Source organism: Panthera onca, chromosome B1 (assembly GCF_046562875.1).
Source record: "Panthera onca isolate mPanOnc1 chromosome B1, mPanOnc1 haplotype 2, whole genome shotgun sequence".
Taxonomy (NCBI): domain Eukaryota; kingdom Metazoa; phylum Chordata; class Mammalia; order Carnivora; family Felidae; genus Panthera; species Panthera onca.
The window spans coordinates 11,584,308-11,597,986 of record NC_138342.1 but is presented as its reverse complement, the minus strand read 5'-3'; the positions used below and the strand labels follow the sequence as shown (position 1 = coordinate 11,597,986).

The window sequence follows — 13,679 nt, the reverse complement described above, 5'->3', positions numbered from 1 at the left end:
TTTTGAGGAACCTCCACACTGTTTTCCAGAGTGGCTGCACCAGTTTGCATTCCCAGTGATCTGACAAATCTATACGTTACATAATGCTCACCATGGTAGCAGGAGTCACCATCTGCCATCACACGATGTTATTACAATATTATTGACTATGTTGTATTTTTCATTCCCATGACTTATTTATCTTATAAATAAGGTTTGTACATTTTTTAAAGTATTTTTCCTTGCAATTCTTTTTCTTAAATTTATTTATTATTTATTTTTGAGAGAGAGAGAGAGAGAGAGAAAGAGTGTATGAGTGAGGAGGGGGCAGAGAGAGGGAGGGAGAGAGATTATCCCAAGCAGGCACTACGCTGTCAGCATAGAGCCTGATGCAGGGCCTGAACTCATGAAACCGTGAGATCATGACCTGAGCTGAAGTCAGATGCTTAACCAATTGAGCCACCCAGGCGCCCCTGGAGGTTTATACATGTTAATGCCCTCCGCCTATTTCTTCTACCTCCTCATTCTTCTCCCTTCTGGAAACCACCATTTTGTTCTCTGTATGTAAGGGTTTGTTTCTGTTCTCTCTGTTTTGTTTTGTTCATATGTTTGTCCAACTTGGGATGATGTATGCAATTATTATTACTTCTATTTGGAATACTGTTTGCTTTAACTCAACAATCTGGGGAAGATTTACCTGCTAATGGTATTTAGAATTGTACAGAGAAGATGAACCTTAGAAATGTAGGGACATTCATATAGATAAAAAAAAACCCAACATTCCATTTGTATTGCATGATTTTAAATCATGATTCTCTGCTTTTAAAACAGAACAGAACAAAGCAGAACAGCTTCCCATCTTGCATTTGGTAGTGCTGGATCTGGTACAAGTGGCTGCCTTTCAAGCTTGGCTGCTTGTGATGTTCACGTGTGTTAGTCACCTCATGGTCGATGTCCCCATTTCCCTCAGGGTCGCATCAAACCCTTCCTAGTCTTGTGCCCACAGACTCCCTTCCTTCGCTGAAAAGGTTGGGGGCATCTGACGTGGGCCCCTTCCCAGCTCTGCCCCCCACCCACCTCCCCTGTGTCATCATGCCCGCCCCAAAAGAACTTCCTGTCAAGTCTTGACCCAGATTCAGGTCTGGTCCCTCTCCCCACCACTTTCTTTTTTATTTTCAAAGTCACCAGTCTTTTCCGCACTGGTTGCTTTTCTCACGACTAACAAACATGCTGAAACCGACTACACCCTAAAGTAAACCACCATCCCTCTCCAATCCCTGATTCGTTTCCCTCCTCCCCTTCTCTGCCAAGCCTCTGGGAGGGAAGCCCTCTTTTGGTAACTTCATTTTTTTTCTCCCCCTGCCCCACTGGACCTTAGTCACCAGCTCCTCTTGCCATTTCCCCACTGCAGTCTAATCGCCGTGCCAGGGACCAGGGACTCCTGTTTTCCGCCAAGCCTCGTGCAATGTCTCTGCAACAAGACGCTTGGTGGATGGAACGTACAAGCTGCTGGTGCGTGCGGCCTGCTGAGGTCGACATGAGAGCGGGTCTGGGCGCTGGGCCCGGGCCCTGCCGCTTTCTGGCTGCGTGACCTTAGGGCAGGTATACTTAAGTTCTCCGCATTTCGGGATGGCGGGGACAATGATACAGCTCCTGTGCGACTGTCGTGAGGACTGAGTCTAGACACAGAAGGTGCCTGGCATATTGTAATTGCTCAGTAACCATTATACTAGATATTACTAAATATCCACACAACTCAATACGCAGTGATGCCTGAGGCTGTTTTCTGAGACTTCTGCCCCCGGAAGTGGCTCTCAGAGCGCGGAGATAGGTCAGATTTGAGACTTGGCTCTTTGTTACCATTATCCCTAATTAAAATGGTGAAATGAGAGTACAATTTAGAGTCAAACAGTCCCGGGTTTGAATTCTCTTCTGCCTCCTGACCTGCTTGGTGATGGAGTTACTCAGGATCTCGGAAGCTCATGGGGAGAATAATAGTACCTGTGGTTTTCTTTCGGGTAACATCAGGTGGCGTATGTGAAGAAGCTGGTCTTGGGGTAGATAATCAGTAGGTGTTATTTCCCAGAGATCTTCTCCACGTTTGCGGGCCCCTGTCCCATCCAAACCCACATCCTCTTACATGTAGATGACCTCACCTTGCTTGCCCCATGCACGCTGTCCCACCACAGACGTCACTGTCCTTTCTACCTGCTCTCAGCGGTCTGGCTCCATGTAATTGAGTAGATAAATATGTGTGTGTAAAAAAAAAAAACTATCTGTTTTGGACTTACTTACGTCTACAAAGGACCGATAACAACCACAGAAGTGAGCTGGCTAAGGGCTAACGAAGACACTTCTCCAAATAGGACTGTGTTCCCCACTCGGATAGTGCGGTTCTGTGGACGGGCCACGGAAATCAGGAGTGGACGTAGGAAGGAAGTCAAGTAACTGCCAGCTCAGTTAAAAGGGAAAATCCCCTGAATCAGTCCACATGCCGAGAATATGAAAGCTCAACAGGATTGATTCATAAGGAAAAATAATAATGCTAAAAGACGTAAGCATCACCCAGCAGAACCACATGATAGTTGTTGGTTCGGGCAGGTGGGGGGACAGCGACAGATACAGATGTGAATGATAAAGAAATGAAGGTGATCGTTGCAAAACTATTTTATTTCGAAATCGGATTTCATGTTTTTGGAAGGCCAAACATTTGTTGTGGAAAGATCTCAGTTGCGGAGATTTTTAGGACCTTTCTGGAGGGACTCTGGGCCTTCTCCCCTGTCCTGAGAAGTCCAGCCTCACCCACCCCTTGGGGACAGCTGTGGCTCGACTCCTTTGTACTGTCCCAGGTCCAGCTGTGTTGCTCTAATTAATTCCTTCCCCGCAATCAAACCCTGCAATCAAATCCCGCCAAGCGTCCTTGACATGGGCACTAAACCGGTCCTGTTTCTCTGTAGCTCTCTCCCTCCATCTCCCAGCTGGATTTAAAGCTCCCCTTGGGATGCCTGGGTGGCTCAGTCAGTTGGGCGTCAGGTCATGATCTCACAGCTAGTGAGTTCAAACCCCACGTGGGGCTCTGTGCTGACAGCTCAGAGCCTGGAGCCTGCTTCGGATTCTGTGTCTCCCTCTCTCTCTCTGCCTTCCCCCACCCCGCCCCCAGCCCGTGCTCTGTCTCTGTCTCTCTCTCTCTCAAAAATGAATAAACATTAAAAAATAATAATAAAGCTCCCTAAGGCAGCTCCATGGGCACCCCTCCGGCCCAGGGCTTCGAGTTCTGCACCACACTCTTGGCGTGGGATTAGACACTCAGTTGACTCTCACTCAAGCAGCGAACATTTATGGCTTGTTTGTTGGGTCACCAACGAATGCATTAAAGTTTTGAGAATCTCGGAACTCTTTCTGAAATACGTTGGGCTCTCAAGTCAGGGATTTGAGAACACTGGCATAAACAGATGTATTCAAGGCAATTTTTTCTCACCCTCTTAAAACCGCCAGTAATTCATGAACCTTCTCTAATCTCAAACTTATAGCAATTATGTGGAAAATTTCCAAATGGCATTGTTCTATTCCTAGAGAGTTGAAATACAATAGTCCTTAGATTCATTTCATCTGGAACCACTACTCAATCATAAAAATCATGCCATTGAGCCATTATGATATGTGATTTGATCAGTTATCAAATCTCTGAGGATGGCTTAGGAATTTAGCCAAAGTTTTTTTAATTTGTGATTTTTTTTAATGTTTACTTACTTCTGAGAGACTGAGAGAGACAGAGCATGAGTGGGGGAGGGGCAGAGAGAGAGGGAGACACAGAATCTGAAGCAGGCTCCAGGCTCTGAGCTGTCAGCACAGAGCCCAACGTGGGTCTCAGACTCACAAGCAGTGAGATCATGACCTGAACCGAAGTCAGTTGCTTAACCAACTGAGCCACCCAGGGCCCCAATTTGTGATTTTTTAAAGATTACATGATTCAGCTCTTAGGGCCAAGCTAACTGCCTATGAATATATTCTTGGTGTCCCCAGGATAAAATTTTGCTTGTTTACTTAGAAAATCCATTTCATAACATTTTAGAGAATTACTTTTTTCACAGTACTTGAAAAATATTATTTTGATTGCAACATCCGAGCCAGCTAATGTCTCAAGATGGCAAAGAGGAGAGAGGATAGAAAGCTTCCCTCCCATTTCAGAATATATGTGAAATGAGACACTGGTACTCACGGAGGTGGAAGAAGGAAAGGGTCTTTCCTTCTAGGGTAATTCTGAAAATGGAGGACTGCCCAGCAGAAAAGCCTCCATAGGCTGCCAGGGCAGAGGTGGGGGATCTGATCTCTCATGGGCACCTGCGGGGAGGGGAGGGCCTTCTCTCTGTCTTCTGTGCTCTTTTCAGGAGGGGTGTCCCCTTCCAGGGCTCCCTCTCCTTCCTACTGGCCACGTTATCATATGCTGCCCTCCCTTGCTTCACTCTGCCCCTCTATCTGCTTTCTCCTGTTAATCTTGGTCTTCCTCATGTCAGCTTTTCCTCTGCAGGGAGGAAGGGGTGGGGGATGAGTCACATGGATCTCAAATGAGCGGGCAAACTCTGAATAAATGAACTTTTTCCTATTCTGTGGACTCACATAGGGGCCTCTGGCATCCCCTCATTACTGAAGGCAGGTGACCACAAAGCATCAAGTTGGCTTCTGGAGATTGTGTTTATTTACTTTCTCCATCAAGTTTTATTCTTTTTTTTTTTTTTAACATTTATTTATTTTTTGAGAGACAGAGTGTGTGCGGGGGAGGGGCAGAGAGAGAGGGAGAGAGAATCCCAAGCAGGCTCTCGCCGTCGGCGCAAAGACAGATGTGGGGCTCAACCCCACGAACCGTAAGACCATGACCTGAGCCGAAGTTGTGCACTCCACCAACTGAATCACCCAAGTTCCCCTTCCTCTACCAGTTTTAATAGGTTTTTAATGACTGAGATCTAGCTAGTGGTTGATATTCCAAATGCCAAAGAATATTCATGACCAAGTGTTAACCAATCAGAAGAGATGTCAGCCATCCAGGAGAACAAGGTCCCGGAGGCATTAGCCTCATTCACACACCCTTTAATTAGTCTGCTGTGGCAAGGTCCAGGGGATCTTAGAAGTAGGGTCTAGGTGGCCAGGGTGGCATTTTGGGAATCCAGTACAGAAGTATTTAAATATTTTAATAATGATACAGCTGTAATTGTAATTATAGACAATGTCAATTACAACCAATAGGTAGTAACTGCCTGGAGTACAGTGTTGAGAAGGATTCTGGAGTTATATCCAGGCTCAGTGGGGGAAAAGGACCCGGTCATGTAGTTATTTCTTGCCAGGGTGGTGGATGGGAATGAGAAATTTCTGCATAAATGGCGGGTGAGGACTCGTGATTTCTGTGTGGGTGGCGGATGGCAAGCAAAGGCACGTGTGCCACATATTTGCAACTGTAGTTCACAGGCTTATTACTGTCATAAAAGAGAATTCTGTTAGCATCACAGGAAAGGATTCACCATGAGAATAGCAAGTTTGGACACTGCAGTGGATTAAATAGTGTCCTCTAAAAACTGCTGTCTACCTGGAACCACAGAATGTGACCTTATTTGGAAATAGGGTTCTTACAGATATAATTAATTAGTTAAACATCTAGATGAGCTCATACTGGATTACCGTTGGCCCTAAATCCAATGAGAATGTCCTTGTAAGAGACAAAAAAAAAAAAAAAAAGGACAGGTTGAGACAATGAGATGACCACGTGAAGATGGAGACTGTAGTGACGCTACCACAAACCAAGGGACTCCAAGGGCCACCAGGAGTGGAAGAGGCAAGGAAGGATTCACCTTTAGAACTTTTGCGGGGAGCATGGTCCTACTGAAGCCTAGATTTCAGACCTCAGGGCCTCCAGAGCTGTGAAAAAATAAGCGTCTGTTGTTTTAAGCCACCAAGTTTATGTGGCTTAGGTGGGGCAGCCCTAGGAAACTAAAACAGACCCAAATAAATACATTGCTAATGGTGGGATTTTAGGCTAGCGGTGCAATTTATTTTGGGGGGATCTTACAGCCTATAGCCACCTGTGATTATGGCAATATATTTTTTTAACGTTTATTTATTTTTGAGACAGAGAGAGACAAAGCATGAACGGGGGAGGGTCAGAGAGAGGGAGACACAGAATCTGAAACAGGCTCCAGGCTCTGAGCTGTCAGCACAGAGCCCGACGCGGGGCTCGAACTCACAGACCGCGAGATCATGACCTGAGCCGAAGTCGGCCGCTTAACCGACTGAGCCACCCAGGCGCCCCTGATTATGGCAATATTGATTTCTGAGGTATATCATGCTAGGACCCAGGCAGACAGTGATACTGAAGTACTCTGATGAAAAAGCCAGGGAGCCCCTACTTCTCATCCCCCTTCTCCATCTTGAGGTACACACAGAGGCACCGTGGCCAGCATTTTCAGGAGGTGAGCAGGGAAACAGATCTCCTTCTGCCCTGACCGGAAGGACAGACGCGCCTCAGGGGAGACTGACCTTCTGTTCACCTTGAAAATCTATCAGGACACCAGCGTAGCCCATGGATGATTTAAAACCATCTGGTACCTGTGATCACCAAAAAAATGCTTGGGACAGTGCCTGTAATTAAAATGCATACCTGCAGTGTCAAACTCTCCGGCCAGTTGAATATTTGCAAATTGAAAATCTGTCCAAAGTGAACTCGGAAGTCTGCCCCGAGGGGCCGACTGTCGGTCCTGGACACTTCTTTGTCGTTGAAGATCACCTTTAGATATACTGAGCGTCTCTTGACGTCCTCCCTTCGCAAGACCTCCACCCTGCCAGAGGAGACCGATCGCAGATGGGTTAGTCATTGACCAGGGGAAAATGGAGTGTCTGACAAATGGGCACTGAACAGAACAAGACACCTGGAGGTGACCCTGCCACTCATGTTACCTCTCGTTGCACCAAATCAGCCACAAGTCTCAAGGAGCATCATATAACAAATTTGATACGGACTAAGAAACGGGCACTCAAAAGGCCACAGGGTACAGAAGAACGGTGGTCCAAGCATCATCCACCGTATTACAGTGTGTTTAATTGTTTTCAAAGAAGCCCTATGTTTGCACCCCAAAGGTTTTGTTTTAGTTTTTAATTTTTTTTTTATTAGTTTTCTTTATTTTTTGAGAGGCAGAGAGAGACAGAGCACGTGTGGGCGAGGGGCAGAGAGAGAATGGGAGACACAGAATCCAAAGCAGGCTCCAGGCTCCGAGCTGTCAGCACAGAGCCCGAGGCGGGGCCCGAACTCATGAACCGTGAGATCATGACCTGAGCCGAAGTTGGACACTCAACTGACTGAGCCACCCAGGCGCCCCTGCACCCCGAAGTTTTAACTAAACAGAAACATAGTCCTTGCAGTTGGAGTGAATTCAATCCATAAGGGATAGTAGTGATTTATATTTGGGCGGGATGTTTTATCCTAAAAATGTAATAGCATAAAAATCAACAACACAGGAAACAACAGATGTTGGCACGATGTGGAGAAAGGGGAACCCTCTTACGCTATTGGTGGGAATGCAAACTGGTGCAGCCACTGTGGAAAACAGTGTGGAAATTCCTAAACAAGTTAAAAATAGAACTACTCTATGACCCAGCAATTGCATTACTAATTGTTTATTCAAAGGATACAAAAATACAGATTCAAAGGGGTACACGCACCCCAATGTTTATAGCAGCTTTTTCAATAATAGCCAAATTATGGAAAAAGCCCATATGTCCATTGACTGATGAATGGATAAAGTAGATGTGGTACATATATATACCATGGAATATTACTCAGCCCAGACATCAAAAAAATGAAATCTTGGGGTGCCTGGGTAGCTCAGTCGGTTAAGCGGCCGACTTAGGCTCAGGTCATGATCTCACGGTTTGTGAGTTTGAGCCCCTCATGGGGCTCTGTGCTGACAGCTCAGAGCCTGGAGCCTGATTCAGATCGTGTGTCTCCCATTCTCTCTCTGCCCCTCCCCCATTCTCACTCTGTCTCTTTCTCTCTCTCTCTTAAAAATAAACATTAAAAAAAAAAAATGAAGTCTTGCCATCTGCAATGACGTGGATGGAGCCGGAGTGTGTTATGCTAAGCAAAATAAATCAGTCAGAGAAAGGCAAATACCATATGATCTCATTCGTATGTGAAATTTAAGAAAAAAACAGATGAACATATGGGAAGGAAAACAAAAAGAAGGAAACAAACCATAAGAGATTCTTAGCGATAGAGAACAAACTGAGGGTTGATGACCGGAGGTGGGGGGATGGGCCAAATGGGCGATGGGCACTAAGGAGGGCACTTGTTGTGATGGGCACTGGGTGTTATATATAAGTGACGAATCACTGAATTCTACTCCTGAAACCAATATTACACTATATATTAACTAACTAGAATTTAAATAAAAATGAAAATAAAGTTATATTGCTGGATCAAGTAAAAAAATAAACAATAAAAAATAAAATAAAGACTGACTCAGAGTAAAAAAAAAAAACATGTAATAGCATATTGTAACAGGTGAAATCTGCTTCTCCCAGATTCATGCTTTTCTTAACACTTTCTGACAGTGAGTACTCACTGGATGTAGGGAATTAAGAACTGTTCCTTTTTTAAAAAGGCTTTTTGAATTCCAAAAAAAAAGGTATCCTGGCAAGCATATCACCTTTATAGCCAGGAAGTTAAAAAACAAGTCAAAACCTCCAAGAACAGTCTTTAATTTTACTGTGCATATTTGTAGAGATGCCCACCCACAGCTCCAGTTATTGGTTAAGTCAATAGCTACTCAAGTTTGGTAGGAACAGGGAAAGCTTAGAAAAAATAAAATAAAATCGAAATGCACTCAGGGGTTTTTGGGTGGTAAAGTCTTTTTTTAAATTGCAGTGAGGGGTGCCCGGGTGACGCGGTCAGTTAAGCCTCTGACTCTGGATCTCGGCTCAGGTCATGATCTCGCAGTTTGCGGGTTTGATCCCCGCATCAGGCTCTGCGTTGATGGTGTGGGGTCTGCTTGGGATTCTGTCTCTCCTTCTCTTTGCCCCTCACCCTCTTGTGCTCTCTCTCTCTCTCTCTCCCCAAATAAATAAACTTAAAAAAAAATTTCAGTGAGACATACACAACATAACACTTATCATTTTAACTATTTTTTATCAAAAATAGTTAAAAAATTTATCATTTTTTAACTATTTTTGAGTGTCTCCCAGCTCAATGGCATTAAATATATTCCTGACGTGCAACCATTGCCATGATCCTTCTCCAGAACATTTTCAGCATCCCAAATAGAAATCCTGTATCCATTCAACTGGATGGTGGTAGTTTTAACTTTTTACATCTCTGTAATTTAGGCCCATCCCAGATATGGAATTGTTCAAATGACTTCAATGTTGTTGTTGTTGTTTTTGTTTTTCTATAAAGGAATTTAACACCAAATTTCAGGAAGTATTCAAGACACCCAAAGACTTTACTCAGAGTTGTTTTATGGCTTGTTCCAGTAACCTCCTGCTACGAGCAGACCTAAGGCACCTTCTTCTGCATGGCCACCCTTATGTGAAGGCCTGATGAGAAGGTCAATCATAGTCATTGGCTTGCGGTAACTTGGGTCACAGTCCCAAATCCCAGTGAAAACAGAGAAATTCAAGACAGAGGTGTATATTCTCAGTCAAAATGAGACTTATGACAAAAGATTGCCAAATCAAGCCCCCGTTTCCCCCAAACACGATTACATGTTTTCTTAAAAACATGTAATAAAAAACCCCCATGGAATCACATATTTTGGATGTTTATTATAAAATTATATGTTATGCAATTTGTGGCTTGAAAATAGCGAATTCATTGCTGGGGAATAGTTTATTTATATGTAGTATCTGAATGCTATGAAATCGGGAGGAAAAAAGCCACAATTAAAAAAACACATTATTGGTACGTTAACAGAAGTTTGAAACTAAGGAGGCTGCAGGAAGTCTTAAACGGACATCCTAATGAATCCCCACATCCTAATTATGTCTGAGGGTGACTGAATTTATTGTATGTATAGATGTACGTGCAGAAAGTGGGGCTTCTGACTGGTTCTCTCTTAGGCATCATATGAATGACTAGAAATGTATTTCTATGTAAATCTGGAGAACAGGCATCAGGGGATACCCACAATTCCTCTGGGAGGCTTTCTGGGGCCTTCTAAGAGAGAAGCTGGCCTCTGGGGCAGGTGAAAACGAGGGTCAGTGACAGACCTGTGTGTCTGTGCCAGGTCAGTGGACAGAGGACCCATTGCTGTTACACATAAAGGCTCTACATCAAAAGCCACAAAGGCAGTGGCTATGAAGAGTGCCTCCTACAGGCAGCCTCTCTTGGTGTACTCCTGAGTGACCAGTGGGGATACCTGACGTAGGGGAACCATTTGACATCACCAAAATACGGACACACATCTTCAGTTTCATAGAGTTCAATCTATATGATACTTGCTTACAGAGTTCACGGCTCTCCTGATCAAAATGTGTCAGTCGGGAGATATACCCTCCATGTAGCGCATGCCTGCCCACCCACGAGCGCCTATCACAGGTCACCCCCACTTACACACTGAGCGTCTGCTCACCTGGGACACTGCTCGTTGGGCGTGACGCTCCCTGCCAGGCTCAGCTCCGGGACCAGCAGCGGCTCCCCAGGCCTCCTCCTGCTCCGGGCTGCCCTCTCCCTCACCTGGTGCTCCATCAGGGCCCGATCGGTGGGCTCCGGTGGGACCGGTTTCACCGGATCCTCCTCAGGATACGGCTCCCCCATCTCCTCTTCAGGATGCTCTTCGACTGCTTGCTTCTTTTTCTTCTTCTTGGCCCTCTGTTGGGCAAAAGGCAATCTAATGTCAAATAGTAATTTTGGAATTTCACTCAAGACCACAGTCTTCAGAACCAGATAGATAGACTTGGCTGCAAACCTAGCCCCACCTCAAGCAGTGGTGGGCACTCAGGCAGGTTACTAAACCTCTTGACCTCTCTGTGCCTCAGTTTTCTCATCTCCAAAACGGGGACAATCATAGGAAACTCTTCCCAGGGCTTCTGAAATGAGGTAATGCTTGGAAAGCACTTAGCACAGGGCCTGGGACCCAGAAAGAGCTGAAAAACGTTAGCTATTCATGGGATCATTAATATTGGGGCTAAAGGCCAAGAACACATCTTGAAATTAAAGTAAGTCTTGTGGGCCGGCATTGCAATTCACCCGATCTATAACTTGCTGCCTTGGCTTCAACGTTGCAGGATTATGTGTGCAAAGTTATATGATTTTCCGGGGAAGCCTAGAAACATCACTGCCCTACATTCAATGGGTAGAGCCAGAAGGGACCCCAGTCTTCCTGTCCAGTTTCCCTCCTCGGGCCTCAAGTGGTGGCCTCCCAGACGCCTCCGGTCCCCAAGGTCAGCCCTGCTCAAGGCTAAGTGACTCGACAAACCTGGGCTTTCTTCCAGGCTTTCCACTGCTGGTATGCGGCTCTGTATGCTTCCATCTTCTGCTCATGCTCTTCCATGTGTTCTTCCAACAACTCGCTTATTTCGGCTTGAATTTCTGCTTCGTATGCTTCTTCATCTGCTTTCTGGTCAACCTTTTCCCTTTAAAATAATTTACAGGACCTTGGTTATTTCTTGAAATTCAGTAAGAGAGTAATAATAACAGCAAATACCCATATGGGGGGCAGATCCTCCTCTGAAAGCTTTGTGCATGTTAGCTCACCACCCTGCGAGGCCGATACTACTATCATTTGCATTTTACCCACAAGGAGACTGAGGCACGGAGAGATTAAGTAACGTGCCCAAGAACACACATTTGGTGAGTGGAAGAGCTGGAATATGGGCCCAATCTATTTGCCACCAAGCAACAATGCCACTCTGAGCTAAGTGATCCAGATGGCAATATGACACAGTCAGTGCCTGTAGACTCCTGACCGGTAATGGTAGAGTTTCATTGTACTTATTTTATTCATGCTTCAAATCTCTGAGAAACCATTTCATTATGTTACTACCGAGCCCCCAAAACTGCTGTTCTGATTTTAGATTGACAATTTGAGTTTTTCTTTGACGATTCTGCTGATACTTTATCAGGAGCTCTGCCCAGCCCAAAGCAGCGTTCCCCATAGTGTGCTTGGTGTAACATTAGTTCTGTGAGATCCCCTGCCAAAAAGGCGCTGTGGCTGAGTCAACCTGGGATTAAACAAGTGTGGTATGTTACCGAGCAGTGTGATTGTCCCGGAAGGAGGTGATAGACATGTCACCCAAACACTCCCGCCCAGCACTTTGGACTTGTTGCAGCAAATTGCCTAGGCTTAGCGATCAATGCAGTCTGGCCTGTGGGTTCTACTCCTAAAGATCCTGTCCTTTTCAGATAAACTTAGGTGCCTAAGGCTGACTCAGGTTTGCTTATGTACACGTGCTTGCTTACTTACACGTGGGGCCTGGTGGGTTAGCAATTAGCAGTCCCCTAAGGCACAGGTTCTTAAAGCTCTAGGATCCTGCTGAAGAAGTCACTCGGGAAACACAATGGCACTGGAAATTTATAAACATCGGAGAAAATCTGGCTCATAAATTATGTTCCATCTCTGGCATATAGAGAACCATTTGCCTTGCTCTCTGTTCTGTAGAGGCATAAATAAACTAGCTGAAATCCTATGACTTTTGCAGGAAAAAAAATTATGCCGTATCATAAGGTGGCTAGGTGAATCAAGGGTGTAAAAAGGGGCACTCCAAAAAAATTTAGGAGGCAGCTACTTATAGGAGGAAGGGGTGTTAGGTATCACAAAAAGTGTCACCTAGAGGGGACCTTAAGGGTAAATTTCTGACAAATTTTAGTTTATCTTAAACTGAAGGAAAGAAGGAGAAAACAATTAGGTAAATAGGTTCTGCTTCTGGGTGGGAGGGGCAGCCTGGAAGATGGAATTCGGAAGCTGAAACTCTGGAATTTCTGGGAGACATCCGTGGTTTCTGTGGGACAGACTACTTGGATCTGTTTTTCATCAGCTAATATTAACTCAGCAAATACCAAGTGGCAGCTTCTCTGTTTGGGACCAGATACCCAATGGCGACCAGATCCCTGCCCTCAGGAAGCACGGTCTTGTCTTTGTCCCAGGAACTGTAGGATGGTTTCTGAGTCTGATGAAAATTATGAAATTTATAAAATTTACGAAACCCTAAAAATCACAATTTGCAGCTATCTTTGGCTAAAGCATGACTCTCTTCAAAGTAAAGTATCAGATAATTGCCCATATTTTTTACTTTTCATGTCGATGTATAGCATAACACTTACTTTCAACAAACAGTCAGGAAGGGACCAAAACCAGCAGCAGAGACACTCTTTAATTAATATACAGAATATGGTTTTATTGCGATGACTCTACTTTTAATCATGTATCAAAGTCTAGTGGATTAGGTAGCATACCTGATATCAAAGCATACTTTCTCCACACCATATACAAAGATCTATTCCAAACGGACTAAAGACGAATGAGAAACATAAAACTACAAAGATTATAGAGACAATATAATAGAACATCTACTTGACTCAGGGGAACAATTTCTAAAGCAGCATACAAAAAGCACCAATCATGAAAGAAAAGATGAACGTATTGTATCTGTGTAAAATGAGGAATTTCTATCATGAAAAAGCAGCAGAAGGGAATAAGGAGACAAGTACAGAGTAGGAGAGG

General features: G+C 44.7%; 1 protein-coding gene across 4 annotated transcripts in view; it reads right to left on the bottom strand.

Moving 5' to 3' along the window:
• The window catches only part of CC2D2A (coiled-coil and C2 domain containing 2A), a 147,546-nt gene that overhangs the window by 63,478 nt on the left and 70,389 nt on the right, over window positions 1–13,679 (bottom strand). For all 4 annotated transcript variants that reach the window (XM_060655394.3, XM_078446255.2, XM_060655393.3 and 1 more), the window contains 3 exons: window positions 11,436–11,592; window positions 10,590–10,828; window positions 6,626–6,803 (listed from right to left, as the gene is read on the bottom strand). In XM_060655394.3, the coding sequence (XP_060511377.3) occupies window positions 6,626–6,803; window positions 10,590–10,828; window positions 11,436–11,592 (574 nt within the window). The remainder of the gene's footprint in view (window positions 1–6,625; window positions 6,804–10,589; window positions 10,829–11,435; window positions 11,593–13,679) is intronic.